The sequence below is a fragment of the Salvelinus alpinus genome, chromosome 2 (assembly GCF_045679555.1).
Source record: "Salvelinus alpinus chromosome 2, SLU_Salpinus.1, whole genome shotgun sequence".
Classification (NCBI taxonomy): Eukaryota; Metazoa; Chordata; class Actinopteri; order Salmoniformes; family Salmonidae; genus Salvelinus; species Salvelinus alpinus.
The window spans coordinates 90,953,337-90,971,460 of record NC_092087.1 but is presented as its reverse complement, the minus strand read 5'-3'; the positions used below and the strand labels follow the sequence as shown (position 1 = coordinate 90,971,460).

At 48.4% G+C, this 18,124-nt stretch overlaps 1 protein-coding gene across 1 annotated transcript; it reads right to left on the bottom strand.

Annotated features, from left to right (window-relative positions):
- Positions 1-1,077: 1,077 nt before the first annotated feature.
- LOC139568210 (CMRF35-like molecule 8) lies at positions 1,078-7,168 on the bottom strand. The gene is made up of 4 exons (XM_071389954.1): positions 5,255-7,168; positions 4,945-5,142; positions 2,696-2,862; positions 1,078-2,238 (listed from the first exon to the last, which is right to left on the bottom strand). Exons 1-4 carry the CDS (start codon positions 5,544-5,546, stop codon positions 1,753-1,755), a joined length of 1,143 nt encoding a protein of 380 aa, XP_071246055.1. The 5' UTR covers positions 5,547-7,168; the 3' UTR covers positions 1,078-1,752.
- Between the last annotated feature and the right edge of the window lie 10,956 nt (positions 7,169-18,124).

Sequence of the window (18,124 nt, the reverse complement as noted above, 5' to 3'; positions counted from 1 at the left end):
CCAGCCGGTGTCTATTTCACAAGTTACCACCAGCTAAAGCTCTGATGTTGAAATGCCTATTTACTCTCTTCCATCTCACTGCGCAATTCACTGTCTCATCAGCCCAGCCAGGCAATTTATAAACTTGATGTCCACTGTAAAAAGCATCTAGACATTATTTCACATTTCTTTTAGACTAGCAATTGGTTTTCAACAGTGGAGATTTGTATAAAAGTTGCTGTCTGTCTCTCTGACATTTGCAACATTGTTTCAATATTGAAATTGGATCTCCAGCTGTCACATCGTAATGAACGTGCAGCAGTTGGGAGTCGGGACAAGACAGGCAGGCGGCCATCTTTTCACAGACAGTCAAAATCATGAATCTGCATCATGTTCATGGATATTTACAAATAAATGTCAATAGAAAACTGGTCAAATGAAATACAGCTAGTTTGCAGTCTTACTGTTTCAGTTTGAAGTGATTGTGTTAGCTGTGTTGTTGGCTAGCTCCTCTGTTGTTGGCTAGCTCCTCTGTTGTTGGCTAGCTCCTCTGTTGTTGGCTAGCTCCTCTGAACAACAGTGTCCTGAAGAGAAAGTACATTTTCTATGCCAGGTAAAATCGCGCCTCATTAGATCATTGTTATGGATGTACCCAAATAAATGTCACTAGAAAACAGGTTAAACAAATGCAGCTACTTTGCTGTTATTCTGGCTGCACTGTTCTACGTGACTGTAGTTGGCTAGCTACCAAGTTGGCTAGCTAGCAAGCAACAATAGTTGGCTAACTACCAAGCAATGGATCAGAACGTTACCAGCCAGTATGGCAATAGAACATTTAGAACCAATGACTGGGTCACGTCCATAGATACAGAACAAAAATAATTAATTACTGAATTACAGTAATTAATTCATGAGTCCGCTCTCTCTGTGGCTTTTCAGTGTGTATGTGTGTGTGTGCTTGTATCTCAGGTGGTTCTAGTCGACACTCTTCCTCTACATGTCCAGACACAAACACACTGAAAAACACACACTACACACACACACTCACAAACATACACATACACACAATAATACTCCATATTCACACTGTTTTAAACATTTTGATGAGTTTTTATGAAAAGCTTTAAAAGGCACAGTTTATGTACATATACAATAGCTATGTAAATCTCAAAGGTACAACTGACTATTATGGTATTACTGTCTTCATTATTATAACAGCCAAAATGAAGGCAAAATTATATGACAAAACACAAATATTTACAATAATGTTGGTTGACTTTCACAAAATCTGGAACTAAAAGTGATTCTGAAGCCAGATGTTCCTATTTTACAGACATTATATACAGTAAAACCACGTGAGCTGTTTTAATACAAAATGTCAAGGAGGATTTGAAACAGGAAAGGGATTGTTTTCTTTATGTCATACCAAGATGGCGGCTCTGTGGTGACAACCCTTCATCTCTCTACAGGGAGCTTCTCTTCATCCCAGATGTCACCTTGTTCTCTATAGAACACTGCCTTTGACCAGGGTCCAAATGGGGGATAGATAATAGGATGTAATTTGGGATGCATCTCTTGTAGAGATTATATACTACTACATTATTTTGGGTGGCTGGTCTGTAGAGTAGATGGTGTCTTCTGGAGTGTCTCTAGAGAGGTGTACAGCAGGGTATCTTGTAGATTCTACAGTATCTTTGGGTATCTGGGCTGTAGAGTAGATAGCATCTTCTGGAGTGTCTTTAGAGAGGTCTACAGCAGGGTATCTTGTAGATTCTACATTATTTTGGGTGGCTGGGCTGTAGAGTAGATGGTATCTTCTGGAGTGTCTTTAGAGAGGTCTACAGCAGGGTATCTTGTAGATTCTACAGTATCTTTGGGTAGCTGGGCTGTAGAATAGATGGAATCATCCTGGGATCCACTGGCTGTTGCAGGTCTTGAACAGACTCTCGAATCTTTGGGTAGATCCACACTGGAGTAGATGAGAGAAGCTGGTTGATCTGCAGTAGAATAGCTTGGATTTATATCATCTTTGTGGCAGCTAGCGTTAGCATAGATGTCACAGTGTGGGACACCGGTAGCATGGCCAGCAGGGTAGGTTGTAGAGGGTTGGCCAGCAGGGTAGGTTGTAGAGGGTTGGCCAGCAGGGTAGGTTGTAGAGTTGGTAGGTGAATTGACAGTAGAGTAGACTACAGAGATGACCACAGGGAGTGTGTCTGTCTGTCTGTCTGCCTCTCTGATCTCCACATAGACACAGTCAACCTGCATACAGAACCAATGACAATAGATACATGTTCAGATATGAAAAGAAGTGGAGGCCCTCAACCATCAACATCATGTCAGCCACTGTATATCTTCATGGAATGATAACAGACGACAGTAGAAACCCACTAGAGGCTGTAGACTCACACACTCAACCCTTAGATGGTTAGTTTACCACCTCCCTGTCTATCACCTCTACACTACACTTTATTATGGACACACACACACACACACACACACACACACACACACACACACACACACACACACACACACACACACACACACACACACACACACACACACACACACACACACACACACACACACACACACACACACCACAGACACACACACACACACACACACACACACACACACACACACACACACACACACACACACACACACACACACACACACACACACACACACACACACACACACACACACACACCTTTGTATCTCTCACCTCTCCAGTAGGGTCAGGTTGTGTGTTGGAGGAGACTGGTGGTGGTGGTGGTGTTCTCCTGGTTCCTCTCCTCTGTCTGTAGAACAGGAGCAGGACCAGTCCTAACACTGTCACCATGACTACCAGACCAACACTGGTCCACACCATCAGGCCTGATCACAGACAGGAGGAGAGACTTTACAGAGTACTGTATATATCATAGATACCATCAGACCTGACCACAGACAGGAGGAGAGACTTTACAGAGTACTGTATATATCATAGATACCATCAGACCTGACCACAGACAGGAGGAGAGACTTTACAGAGTACTGTATATATCAGAGACCACCAGACCTGACCACAGACAGGAGGAGAGACTTTACAGAGTACTGTATATATCAGAGACCACCAGACCTGACCACAGACAGGAGGAGAGACTTTACAGAGTACTGTATATATCAGAGACCACCAGACCTGACCACAGACAGGAGGAGAGACTTTACAGAGTCCTGTATATATCATAGATACCATCAGACCTGACCACAGTCAGGAGGAGAGACTTTACAGAGTACTGTATATATCACAGATACCATCAGACCTGACCACAGACAGGAGGAGAGACTTTACAGAGTACTGTATATATCATAGATACCATCAGACCTGACCACAGACAGGAGGAGAGACTTTACAGAGTACTGTATATATCATAGATACCATCAGACCTGACCACAGACAGGAGGAAATACTTTATTAGAGTACTGTATATATCATAGATACCATCAGACCTGACCACAGACAGGAGGAGAGACTTTACAGAGTACTGTATATATCATAGATACCATCAGACCTGACCACAGACAGGAGGAGAGACTTTACAGTGTACTGTACATATCATAGATACCATCAGACCTGACCACAGACAGGAGGAGAGACTTTACAGAGTACTGTATATATCATAGATACCATCAGACCTGACCACAGACAGGAGGAGAGACTTTACAGAGTACTGTATATATCATAGATACCATCAGACCTGACCACAGACAGGAGGAGAGACTTTACAGAGTACTGTATATATCATAGATACCATCAGACCTGACCACAGACAGGAGGAGAGACTTTACAGAGTACTGTATATATCATAGATACCATCAGACCTGACCACAGACAGGAGGAGAGACTTTATTAGAGTACTGTATATATCATAGATACCATCAGACCTGACCATCAGACAGGAGGAGAGACTTTACAGAGTACTGTACATATCATAGATACCATCAGACCTGACCACATACAGGAGGAGAGACTTTACAGAGTACTGTATATATCATAGATACCATCAGACCTGAGAGACTTTATTAGAGTTAGAACATTTCAGAAACAATCTTCCATGTTTTCCAGTAATGACCAGAATAACTCAACCCGACGCTTTACAGTCATACTGATGGACAGTTACCAGGGTCCTCTGGTGGGTGGGTTGGTAGACTGGTGGATTGGTCAGGCAATAAGGTAAAGTAAGGTAGATTGATCAGTTGTTTGATTGGTCAATTGGTTGTTTATGTCTATTAGGTGACATAAAGACAGAAATACAAACTGACAAAAAGACAGGCAGACAGACAGGCAGACAGGCAGGCAGACAGACAGACAGACAGACAGACAGACAGACAGACAGACAGACAGACAGACAGACAGACAGACAGACAGACAGACAGACAGACAGACAGACAGACAGACAGACAGACAGACAGAGAAGATGGATAATAATGGTGTGATAAAGAGACTGACTAAGATAGTGATCATGGTAACCATAGCAACATAGTTCATAGTGTCAGCAGCAGCTCTCCACAAAACCTCAAATGTTGCATCACTTCCTGTGGGCCTCTGAGAGACACATCAACATTGCCTCAAATCTTCCCTGGGACAGATGTAAATGAGTTGTTAAATCTGACTTCTCGCTTCTGAGACTTCAGCCACCACTGAAATCAGTAGACATGATTCTGTCCTGCTCCACGAGGAGGAGAATCTAACGAGGTCAGAGAATAGGACATTTCAAATGTCTCTATTCCTTTGGAACTTTGGTGAGTGCAATGTTTGCTGTTTATTTTTGATTGTTTGTTTCACTTTAGTTGATCTATTTGACTTGATTTGGCAACGTAAACATATGTTTCCCATGCCAATAAAGCCCTTTGAATTGAATTGAATTGAGAGAGAGAGAGATGTACTTGTAATGTCTAAGATGAGATGCATCATACCTGCTCTTGATGAAGAGTGATCACTGATATCTCCAGATGCCAGAAACGTTGTGGAGGTGTTTGGGGATGTTGTAGAGAGGTTTGGGAGGGTTGTGGAGACATGGGGTCTGGAGGTGACAGGTGACGGTGTAGAAGTGGGAGGAGCTGTGGAGACATGGGGTCTGGAGGTGACAGGTGACGGTGTAGAAGTGGGAGGAGCTGTGAGTCAATAGAAAGTACAGATAAACACCAATACTGAAACAACTTCCTGTCAGGAAATAAGTCAGGAAGTGAATTACTAGATACCAATTTACATGGAGTGTTAACTTACCAACTATAACTGTGAGATGCACCTCTTGGTATGAATCTTTTATAGATCTGTCCACTCCACACCAGTAGGTCCCAGAGTCTGTCTTCATCAGGTTCTTGATGGTCACATAGAATACATCTCCCTTGTCTTCTATACTGTATCTATCTTGAGATACATTCTTGCTCCCCTTCGTTTTAACCAGAATGTCTCTATCAGAACATGTCCCCCTGCAGAAGTATTTGTTGTTGTTCGCTGCCAATGTGAACGAGCAGCCGAACATCACATGTCCTCCTACCACCCCCTTCACATTCATGACATCTGACTCCACAACACACAGAGCTGTCAAACAGAAACACACAGTACACAACTGATAACCTGAGAGATAAACTTTAACCCTGCTCAAATCTAACTTTAACCCTGCTCAAATCTAACTTTAACCCTGCTCAAATCTAACTTTAACCCTGCTCAAATCTAACTTTAACCCTGCTCAAATCTAACTTTAACCCTGCTCAAATCTAACTTTAACTCTGCTCAAATCTAACTTTAACCCTGCTCAAATCTAACTTTAACCCTGCTCAAATCGTACTTTAACCCTGCTCAAATCGTACTTTAACCCTGCTCAAATCTAACTTTAACCCTGCTCAAATCTAACTTTAACCCTGCTCAAATCTAACTTTAACCCTGCTCAAATCTTACTTTAACCCTGCTCAAATCTAACTTTAACCCTGCTCAAATCTTACTTTAACCCTGCTCAAATCTTACTTTAACCCTGCTCAAATCTTACTATAACCCTGCTCAAATCTTACTATAACCCTGCTCAAATCTTACTTTAACCCTGCTCAAATCTTACTTTAACCCTGCTCAAATCTTAACCCTGCTCAAATCTAACTTTAACCCTGCTCAAATCTTACTTTAACCCTGCTCAAATCTTACTATAACCCTGCTCAAATCTAACTTTAACCCTGCTCAAATCGTACTTTAACCCTGCTCAAATCTAACTTTAACCCTGCTCAAATCTAACTTTAACCCTGCTCAAATCTAACTTTAACCCTGCTCAAATCTAACTTTAACCCTGCTCAAATCTAACTTTAAACCTGCTCAAATCTAACTTTAACCTGCTCAAATCTAACTTTAAACCTGCTCAAATCTAACTTTAAACCTGCTCAAATCTAACTTTAACCCTGAATAAACCTGACTTTAACCCTGAATAAATCTTACTTTAACCCTGAATAAATCTAACTTTAACCCTGCTCAAACCATGTAAAAGACCAACATATCAAACATTCTAAGTTCAGTTCAGTATCATAAGGTACATGTGGAAAACAAACTTTCTGTCTCCTTACAGATAAATACATATCTTCTTCCTTATGTACTATATGATCCAGACAGTATTATAGAACCTGATACATACAGACAGACAGACAGACAGACAGACAGACAGACAGACAGACAGACAGACAGACAGACAGACAGACAGACAGACAGACAGACAGACAGACAGACAGACAGACAGACAGACAGACAGACAGACAGACAGACAGACAGACAGACAGACAGACAGACAGACAGACAGACAGACAGACAGTATTATGGAACCTGATACGGATAGACAGGAAGACAGACAGACAGAACTCATCTGAGAGGAGACAGCAGGAGACAACATGGAGTATCTTCATTCTGGACAGTTACTCCTCAGTTACTATACTGTTAAAGTTACTTTACTATCACAGTTACTATACTGTTAAAGTTACTTTACTACCACAGTTACTATACTGTTAAAGTGACTTTACTATCACAGTTAATATACTGTTAAAGTGACTTTACTATCACAGTTAATATACTGTTAAAGTTACTTTACTATCACAGTTACTATACTGTTAAAGTTACTATACTACCAGCTAGTTCAGGTCCACAACAGAGTCTCTGTCAGCTACTCATTTGACAGCAGGGTGTTTCTGAAACTCTCTGTCTTCCTTAAATGAATCTCCTCCCTCATCTGACACCCCACCTCTCTCTCTCTCTCTCTCTCTCTCTCTCTCTCTCTCTCTCTCTCTCTCTCTCTTTCTCTCTCTCTCTCTCTCTCTCTCTCTCTCTCTCTCTCTCTCTCTCTCTCTCTCTCTAATTTAAGGGCTTTATTGGCATGGGAAACATATGTTAACATTGCCCAAGCAAGTGAAGTAGATAATAAACAAAAGTGAAATAAACAATCATGAACAGTCTCTCTTTCTCTCTGCATGTCAAGGAGATGAGTATAGTGATGGTGGTGGTGGAAGGGGAGGGCATTATCCTACACATCCTGATGACTTCTCTGTAGTGACCTCAGTGTCTCCAGGTCTATGTGCTGCAGAGTGAAACTGGTTCAAACCGGCCGGAGGTTAGACTTCTAAACCACAAGAGAACTCAGCTAGCTGTGGTGACTAAGTGGTAAAACTGTCAACTTCTCTGTTCTAAAGTTACCATGTTTGTTTCAGCAGAGGAGGAACACATTGTTCAGATGATGACAATATAGTTAAAGTATACATAAATGTATTGTATTACTATTTTCTGACATGTCATTGATCCAAATACAGTCTTTGTAAATGATCAACTCAACAGATGAGTTTCTGAACAGAAGAAACATCCCTCCTCTACAACCCAACTCCCCCTTAATGAATGATGTCATCACATAACAGACAAGCTACTGAGATCTCAGTAAACCAACAGAACGACCTCCACATCGCCCCCTACAGACTGTTATCAGTACTGATGAATAAATATACTATAATCTCCACCACCAGTCGTCTCTCTCTCTATTGATCCTGGGGGTCGAGGTTACAGTCTAATAAACTACATGTTTCAACTCAGTCAATTCAGGAAGTAAAGGGAAATTCCATTCATGGATTGAGAATCTACATGGAAAATGATGGTCATCAATGATACATTTAATTGCTTTTCATTGTCTGTATTGAAATGGAATTAAATTGGACCCCAACTAACAACAACACTTTGTCACAACCAGACGATCACACAACCTCTTCTCTTCAGACTACAGACCATAGAATTACTTATTAGAACGTAATTACATAATAGACTTTAATTAGTTCTACAAGGATGGAGAATCTACAGAGGGGGGGTGATAAAAGTGAAAGAGAGAGAGGCAACACTAGACACTATTGAACACAAAGCTTCACTATCTCATCCTGGAATATACAAGGTCTGAGGTCATCTGCCTTTGGCCTAAAGAGCAGGAACCTGGACTTTATCATATAAACTGGAAATACAGACATTGTCATCCTACAAGAAACATGTTACAGAGGAGACGGACCCACTGGTTGCCCTCTAGGTTACAGAGAGCTGGTAGTCCCATCCACCAAACTACCAGGTGTGAGACATGGTACAGAGGAGACGGACCCACTGGTTGCCCTCTAGGTTACAGAGAGCTGGTAGTCCCATCCACCAAACTACCAGGTGTGAGACATGGTACAGAGGAGACGGACCCACTGGTTGCCCTCTAGGTTACAGAGAGCTGGTAGTCCCATCCACCAAACTACCAGGTGTGAGACATGGTACAGAGGAGACGGACCCACTGGTTGCCCTCTAGGTTACAGAGAGCTGGTAGTCCCATCCACCAAACTACCAGGTGTGAGACATGGTACAGAGGAGACGGACCCACTGGTTGCCCTCTAGGTTACAGAGAGCTGGTAGTCCCATCCACCAAACTACCAGGTGTGAGACATGGTACAGAGGAGACGGACCCACTGGTTGCCCTCTAGGTTACAGAGAGCTGGTAGTCCCATCCACCAAACTACCAGGTGTGAGACATGGTACAGAGGAGACGGACCCACTGGTTGCCCTCTAGGTTACAGAGAGCTGGTAGTCCCATCCACCAAACTACCAGGTGTGAGACATGGTACAGAGGAGACGGACCCACTGGTTGCCCTCTAGGTTACAGAGAGCTGGTAGTCCCATCCACCAAACTACCAGGTGTGAGACATGGTACAGAGGAGACGGACCCACTGGTTGCCCTCTAGGTTACAGAGAGCTGGTAGTCCCATCCACCAAACTACCAGGTGTGAGACATGGTACAGAGGAGACGGACCCACTGGTTGCCCTCTAGGTTACAGAGAGCTGGTAGTCCCATCCACCAAACTACCAGGTGTGAGACATGGTACAGAGGAGACGGACCCACTGGTTGCCCTCTAGGTTACAGAGAGCTGGTAGTCCCATCCACCAAACTACCAGGTGTGAGACATGGTACAGAGGAGACGGACCCACTGGTTGCCCTCTAGGTTACAGAGAGCTGGTAGTCCCATCCACCAAACTACCAGGTGTGAGACATGGTACAGAGGAGACGGACCCACTGGTTGCCCTCTAGGTTACAGAGAGCTGGTAGTCCCATCCACCAAACTACCAGGTGTGAGACATGGTACAGAGGAGACGGACCCACTGGTTGCCCTCTAGGTTACAGAGAGCTGGTAGTCCCATCCACCAAACTACCAGGTGTGAGACATGGTACAGAGGAGACGGACCCACTGGTTGCCCTCTAGGTTACAGAGAGCTGGTAGTCCCATCCACCAAACTACCAGGTGTGAGACATGGTACAGAGGAGACGGACCCACTGGTTGCCCTCTAGGTTACAGAGAGCTGGTAGTCCCATCCACCAAACTACCAGGTGTGAGACATGGTACAGAGGAGACGGACCCACTGGTTGCCCTCTAGGTTACAGAGAGCTGGTAGTCCCATCCACTAAACTACCAGGTGTGAGACATGGTACAGAGGAGACGGACCCACTGGTTGCCCTCTAGGTTACAGAGAGCTGGTAGTCCCATCCACCAAACTACCAGGTGTGAGACATGGTACAGAGGAGACGGACCCACTGGTTGCCCTCTAGGTTACAGAGAGCTGGTAGTCCCATCCACCAAACTACCAGGTGTGAGACATGGTACAGAGGAGACGGACCCACTGGTTGCCCTCTAGGTTACAGAGAGCTGGTAGTCCCATCCACCAAACTACCAGGTGTGAGACATGGTACAGAGGAGACGGACCCACTGGTTGCCCTCTAGGTTACAGAGAGCTGGTAGTCCCATCCACCAAACTACCAGGTGTGAGACATGGTACAGAGGAGACGGACCCACTGGTTGCCCTCTAGGTTACAGAGAGCTGGTAGTCCCATCCACCAAACTACCAGGTGTGAGACATGGTACAGAGGAGACGGACCCACTGGTTGCCCTCTAGGTTACAGAGAGCTGGTAGTCCCATCCACCAAACTACCAGGTGTGAGACATGGTACAGAGGAGACGGACCCACTGGTTGCCCTCTAGGTTACAGAGAGCTGGTAGTCCCATCCACCAAACTACCAGGTGTGAGACATGGTACAGAGGAGACGGACCCACTGGTTGCCCTCTAGGTTACAGAGAGCTGGTAGTCCCATCCACCAAACTACCAGGTGTGAGACATGGTACAGAGGAGACGGACCCACTGGTTGCCCTCTAGGTTACAGAGAGCTGGTAGTCCCATCCACCAAACTACCAGGTGTGAGACATGGTACAGAGGAGACGGACCCACTGGTTGCCCTCTAGGTTACAGAGAGCTGGTAGTCCCATCCACCAAACTACCAGGTGTGAGACATGGTACAGAGGAGACGGACCCACTGGTTGCCCTCTAGGTTACAGAGAGCTGGTAGTCCCATCCACCAAACTACCAGGTGTGAGACATGGTACAGAGGAGACGGACCCACTGGTTGCCCTCTAGGTTACAGAGAGCTGGTAGTCCCATCCACCAAACTACCAGGTGTTAGACATGGTACAGAGGAGACGGACCCACTGGTTGCCCTCTAGGTTACAGAGAGCTGGTAGTCCCATCCACCAAACTACCAGGTGTGAGACATGGTACAGAGGAGACGGACCCACTGGTTGCCCTCTAGGTTACAGAGAGCTGGTAGTCCCATCCACCAAACTACCAGGTGTGAGACATGGTACAGAGGAGACGGACCCACTGGTTGCCCTCTAGGTTACAGAGAGCTGGTAGTCCCATCCACCAAACTACCAGGTGTGAGACATGGTACAGAGGAGACGGACCCACTGGTTGCCCTCTAGGTTACAGAGAGCTGGTAGTCCCATCCACCAAACTACCAGGTGTGAGACATGGTACAGAGGAGACGGACCCACTGGTTGCCCTCTAGGTTACAGAGAGCTGGTAGTCCCATCCACCAAACTACCAGGTGTGAGACATGGTACAGAGGAGACGGACCCACTGGTTGCCCTCTAGGTTACAGAGAGCTGGTAGTCCCATCCACCAAACTACCAGGTGTGAGACATGGTACAGAGGAGACGGACCCACTGGTTGCCCTCTAGGTTACAGAGAGCTGGTAGTCCCATCCACCAAACTACCAGGTGTGAGACATGGTACAGAGGAGACGGACCCACTGGTTGCCCTCTAGGTTACAGAGAGCTGGTAGTCCCATCCACCAAACTACCAGGTGTGAGACATGGTACAGAGGAGACGGACCCACTGGTTGCCCTCTAGGTTACAGAGAGCTGGTAGTCCCATCCACCAAACTACCAGGTGTGAGACATGGTACAGAGGAGACGGACCCACTGGTTGCCCTCTAGGTTACAGAGAGCTGGTAGTCCCATCCACCAAACTACCAGGTGTGAGACATGGTACAGAGGAGACGGACCCACTGGTTGCCCTCTAGGTTACAGAGAGCTGGTAGTCCCATCCACCAAACTACCAGGTGTGAGACATGGTACAGAGGAGACGGACCCACTGGTTGCCCTCTAGGTTACAGAGAGCTGGTAGTCCCATCCACCAAACTACCAGGTGTGAGACATGGTACAGAGGAGACGGACCCACTGGTTGCCCTCTAGGTTACAGAGAGCTGGTAGTCCCATCCACCAAACTACCAGGTGTGAGACATGGTACAGAGGAGACGGACCCACTGGTTGCCCTCTAGGTTACAGAGAGCTGGTAGTCCCATCCACCAAACTACCAGGTGTGAGACATGGTACAGAGGAGACGGACCCACTGGTTGCCCTCTAGGTTACAGAGAGCTGGTAGTCCCATCCACCAAACTACCAGGTGTGAGACATGGTACAGAGGAGACGGACCCACTGGTTGCCCTCTAGGTTACAGAGAGCTGGTAGTCCCATCCACCAAACTACCAGGTGTGAGACATGGTACAGAGGAGACGGACCCACTGGTTGCCCTCTAGGTTACAGAGAGCTGGTAGTCCCATCCACCAAACTACCAGGTGTGAGACATGGTACAGAGGAGACGGACCCACTGGTTGCCCTCTAGGTTACAGAGAGCTGGTAGTCCCATCCACCAAACTACCAGGTGTGAGACATGGTACAGAGGAGACGGACCCACTGGTTGCCCTCTAGGTTACAGAGAGCTGGTAGTCCCATCCACCAAACTACCAGGTGTGAGACATGGTACAGAGGAGACGGACCCACTGGTTGCCCTCTAGGTTACAGAGAGCTGGTAGTCCCATCCACCAAACTACCAGGTGTGAGACATGGTACAGAGGAGACGGACCCACTGGTTGCCCTCTAGGTTACAGAGAGCTGGTAGTCCCATCCACCAAACTACCAGGTGTGAGACATGGTACAGAGGAGACGGACCCACTGGTTGCCCTCTAGGTTACAGAGAGCTGGTAGTCCCATCCACCAAACTACCAGGTGTGAGACATGGTACAGAGGAGACGGACCCACTGGTTGCCCTCTAGGTTACAGAGAGCTGGTAGTCCCATCCACCAAACTACCAGGTGTGAGACATGGTACAGAGGAGACGGACCCACTGGTTGCCCTCTAGGTTACAGAGAGCTGGTAGTCCCATCCACCAAACTACCAGGTGTGAGACATGGTACAGAGGAGACGGACCCACTGGTTGCCCTCTAGGTTACAGAGAGCTGGTAGTCCCATCCACCAAACTACCAGGTGTGAGACATGGTACAGAGGAGACGGACCCACTGGTTGCCCTCTAGGTTACAGAGAGCTGGTAGTCCCATCCACCAAACTACCAGGTGTGAGACATGGTACAGAGGAGACGGACCCACTGGTTGCCCTCTAGGTTACAGAGAGCTGGTAGTCCCATCCACCAAACTACCAGGTGTGAGACATGGTACAGAGGAGACGGACCCACTGGTTGCCCTCTAGGTTACAGAGAGCTGGTAGTCCCATCCACCAAACTACCAGGTGTGAGACATGGTACAGAGGAGACGGACCCACTGGTTGCCCTCTAGGTTACAGAGAGCTGGTAGTCCCATCCACCAAACTACCAGGTGTGAGACATGGTACAGAGGAGACGGACCCACTGGTTGCCCTCTAGGTTACAGAGAGCTGGTAGTCCCATCCACCAAACTACCAGGTGTGAGACATGGTACAGAGGAGACGGACCCACTGGTTGCCCTCTAGGTTACAGAGAGCTGGTAGTCCCATCCACCAAACTACCAGGTGTGAGACATGGTACAGAGGAGACGGACCCACTGGGTGCCCTCTAGGTTACAGAGAGCTGGTAGTCCCATCCACCAAACTACCAGGTGTGAGACATGGTACAGAGGAGACGGACCCACTGGTTGCCCTCTAGGTTACAGAGAGCTGGTAGTCCCATCCACCAAACTACCAGGTGTGAGACATGGTACAGAGGAGACGGACCCACTGGTTGCCCTCTAGGTTACAGAGAGCTGGTAGTCCCATCCACCAAACTACCAGGTGTGAGACATGGTACAGAGGAGACGGACCCACTGGTTGCCCTCTAGGTTACAGAGAGCTGGTAGTCCCATCCACCAAACTACCAGGTGTGAGACATGGTACAGAGGAGACGGACCCACTGGTTGCCCTCTAGGTTACAGAGAGCTGGTAGTCCCATCCACCAAACTACCAGGTGTGAGACATGGTACAGAGGAGACGGACCCACTGGTTGCCCTCTAGGTTACAGAGAGCTGGTAGTCCCATCCACCAAACTACCAGGTGTGAGACATGGTACAGAGGAGACGGACCCACTGGTTGCCCTCTAGGTTACAGAGAGCTGGTAGTCCCATCCACCAAACTACCAGGTGTGAGACATGGTACAGAGGAGACGGACCCACTGGTTGCCCTCTAGGTTACAGAGAGCTGGTAGTCCCATCCACCAAACTACCAGGTGTGAGACATGGTACAGAGGAGACGGACCCACTGGTTGCCCTCTAGGTTACAGAGAGCTGGTAGTCCCATCCACCAAACTACCAGGTGTGAGACATGGTACAGAGGAGACGGACCCACTGGTTGCCCTCTAGGTTACAGAGAGCTGGTAGTCCCATCCACCAAACTACCAGGTGTGAGACATGGTACAGAGGAGACGGACCCACTGGTTGCCCTCTAGGTTACAGAGAGCTGGTAGTCCCATCCACCAAACTACCAGGTGTGAGACATGGTACAGAGGAGACGGACCCACTGGTTGCCCTCTAGGTTACAGAGAGCTGGTAGTCCCATCCACCAAACTACCAGGTGTGAGACATGGTACAGAGGAGACGGACCCACTGGTTGCCCTCTAGGTTACAGAGAGCTGGTAGTCCCATCCACCAAACTACCAGGTGTGAGACATGGTACAGAGGAGACGGACCCACTGGTTGCCCTCTAGGTTACAGAGAGCTGGTAGTCCCATCCACCAAACTACCAGGTGTGAGACATGGTACAGAGGAGACGGACCCACTGGTTGCCCTCTAGGTTACAGAGAGCTGGTAGTCCCATCCACCAAACTACCAGGTGTGAGACATGGTACAGAGGAGACGGACCCACTGGTTGCCCTCTAGGTTACAGAGAGCTGGTAGTCCCATCCACCAAACAACCAGGTGTGAGACATGGTACAGAGGAGACGGACCCACTGGTTGCCCTCTAGGTTACAGAGAGCTGGTAGTCCCATCCACCAAACTACCAGGTGTGAGACATGGTACAGAGGAGACGGACCCACTGGTTGCCCTCTAGGTTACAGAGAGCTGGTAGTCCCATCCACCAAACTACCAGGTGTGAGACATGGTACAGAGGAGACGGACCCACTGGTTGCCCTCTAGGTTACAGAGAGCTGGTAGTCCCATCCACCAAACTACCAGGTGTGAGACATGGTACAGAGGAGACGGACCCACTGGTTGCCCTCTAGGTTACAGAGAGCTGGTAGTCCCATCCACCAAACTACCAGGTGTGAGACATGGTACAGAGGAGACGGACCCACTGGTTGCCCTCTAGGTTACAGAGAGCTGGTAGTCCCATCCACCAAACTACCAGGTGTGAGACATGGTACAGAGGAGACGGACCCACTGGTTGCCCTCTAGGTTACAGAGAGCTGGTAGTCCCATCCACCAAACTACCAGGTGTGAGACATGGTACAGAGGAGACGGACCCACTGGTTGCCCTCTAGGTTACAGAGAGCTGGTAGTCCCATCCACCAAACTACCAGGTGTGAGACATGGTACAGAGGAGACGGACCCACTGGTTGCCCTCTAGGTTACAGAGAGCTGGTAGTCCCATCCACCAAACTACCAGGTGTGAGACATGGTACAGAGGAGACGGACCCACTGGTTGCCCTCTAGGTTACAGAGAGCTGGTAGTCCCATCCACCAAACTACCAGGTGTGAGACATGGTACAGAGGAGACGGACCCACTGGTTGCCCTCTAGGTTACAGAGAGCTGGTAGTCCCATCCACCAAACTACCAGGTGTGAGACATGGTACAGAGGAGACGGACCCACTGGTTGCCCTCTAGGTTACAGAGAGCTGGTAGTCCCATCCACCAAACTACCAGGTGTGAGACATGGTACAGAGGAGACGGACCCACTGGTTGCCCTCTAGGTTACAGAGAGCTGGTAGTCCCATCCACCAAACTACCAGGTGTGAGACATGGTACAGAGGAGACGGACCCACTGGTTGCCCTCTAGGTTACAGAGAGCTGGTAGTCCCATCCACCAAACTACCAGGTGTTAGACATGGTACAGAGGAGACGGACCCACTGGTTGCCCTCTAGGTTACAGAGAGCTGGTAGTCCCATCCACCAAACTACCAGGTGTGAGACATGGTACAGAGGAGACGGACCCACTGGTTGCCCTCTAGGTTACAGAGAGCTGGTAGTCCCATCCACCAAACTACCAGGTGTGAGACATGTTACAGAGGAGACGGACCCACTGGTTGCCCTCTAGGTTACAGAGAGCTGGTAGTCCCATCCACCAAACTACCAGGTGTGAGACATGGTACAGAGGAGACGGACCCACTGGTTGCCCTCTAGGTTACAGAGAGCTGGTAGTCCCATCCACCAAACTACCAGGTGTGAGACATGGTACAGAGGAGACGGACCCACTGGTTGCCCTCTAGGTTACAGAGAGCTGGTAGTCCCATCCACCAAACTACCAGGTGTGAGACATGGTACAGAGGAGACGGACCCACTGGTTGCCCTCTAGGTTACAGAGAGCTGGTAGTCCCATCCACCAAACTACCAGGTGTGAGACATGGTACAGAGGAGACGGACCCACTGGTTGCCCTCTAGGTTACAGAGAGCTGGTAGTCCCATCCACCAAACTACCAGGTGTGAGACATGGTACAGAGGAGACGGACCCACTGGTTGCCCTCTAGGTTACAGAGAGCTGGTAGTCCCATCCACCAAACTACCAGGTGTGAGACATGGTACAGAGGAGACGGACCCACTGGTTGCCCTCTAGGTTACAGAGAGCTGGTAGTCCCATCCACCAAACTACCAGGTGTGAGACATGGTACAGAGGAGACGGACCCACTGGTTGCCCTCTAGGTTACAGAGAGCTGGTAGTCCCATCCACCAAACTACCAGGTGTGAGACATGGTACAGAGGAGACGGACCCACTGGTTGCCCTCTAGGTTACAGAGAGCTGGTAGTCCCATCCACCAAACTACCAGGTGTGAGACATGGTACAGAGGAGACGGACCCACTGGTTGCCCTCTAGGTTACAGAGAGCTGGTAGTCCCATCCACCAAACTACCAGGTGTGAGACATGGTACAGAGGAGACGGACCCACTGGTTGCCCTCTAGGTTACAGAGAGCTGGTAGTCCCATCCACCAAACTACCAGGTGTGAGACATGGTACAGAGGAGACGGACCCACTGGTTGCCCTCTAGGTTACAGAGAGCTGGTAGTCCCATCCACCAAACTACCAGGTGTGAGACATGGTACAGAGGAGACGGACCCACTGGTTGCCCTCTAGGTTACAGAGAGCTGGTAGTCCCATCCACCAAACTACCAGGTGTGAGACATGGTACAGAGGAGACGGACCCACTGGTTGCCCTCTAGGTTACAGAGAGCTGGTAGTCCCATCCACCAAACTACCAGGTGTGAGACATGGTACAGAGGAGACGGACCCACTGGTTGCCCTCTAGGTTACAGAGAGCTGGTAGTCCCATCCACCAAACTACCAGGTGTGAGACATGGTACAGAGGAGACGGACCCACTGGTTGCCCTCTAGGTTACAGAGAGCTGGTAGTCCCATCCACCAAACTACCAGGTGTGAGACATGGTACAGAGGAGACGGACCCACTGGTTGCCCTCTAGGTTACAGAGAGCTGGTAGTCCCATCCACCAAACTACCAGGTGTGAGACATGGTACAGAGGAGACGGACCCACTGGTTGCCCTCTAGGTTACAGAGAGCTGGTAGTCCCATCCACCAAACTACCAGGTGTGAGACATGGTACAGAGGAGACGGACCCACTGGTTGCCCTCTAGGTTACAGAGAGCTGGTAGTCCCATCCACCAAACTACCAGGTGTGAGACATGGTACAGAGGAGACGGACCCACTGGTTGCCCTCTAGGTTACAGAGAGCTGGTAGTCCCATCCACCAAACTACCAGGTGTGAGACATGGTACAGAGGAGACGGACCCACTGGTTGCCCTCTAGGTTACAGAGAGCTGGTAGTCCCA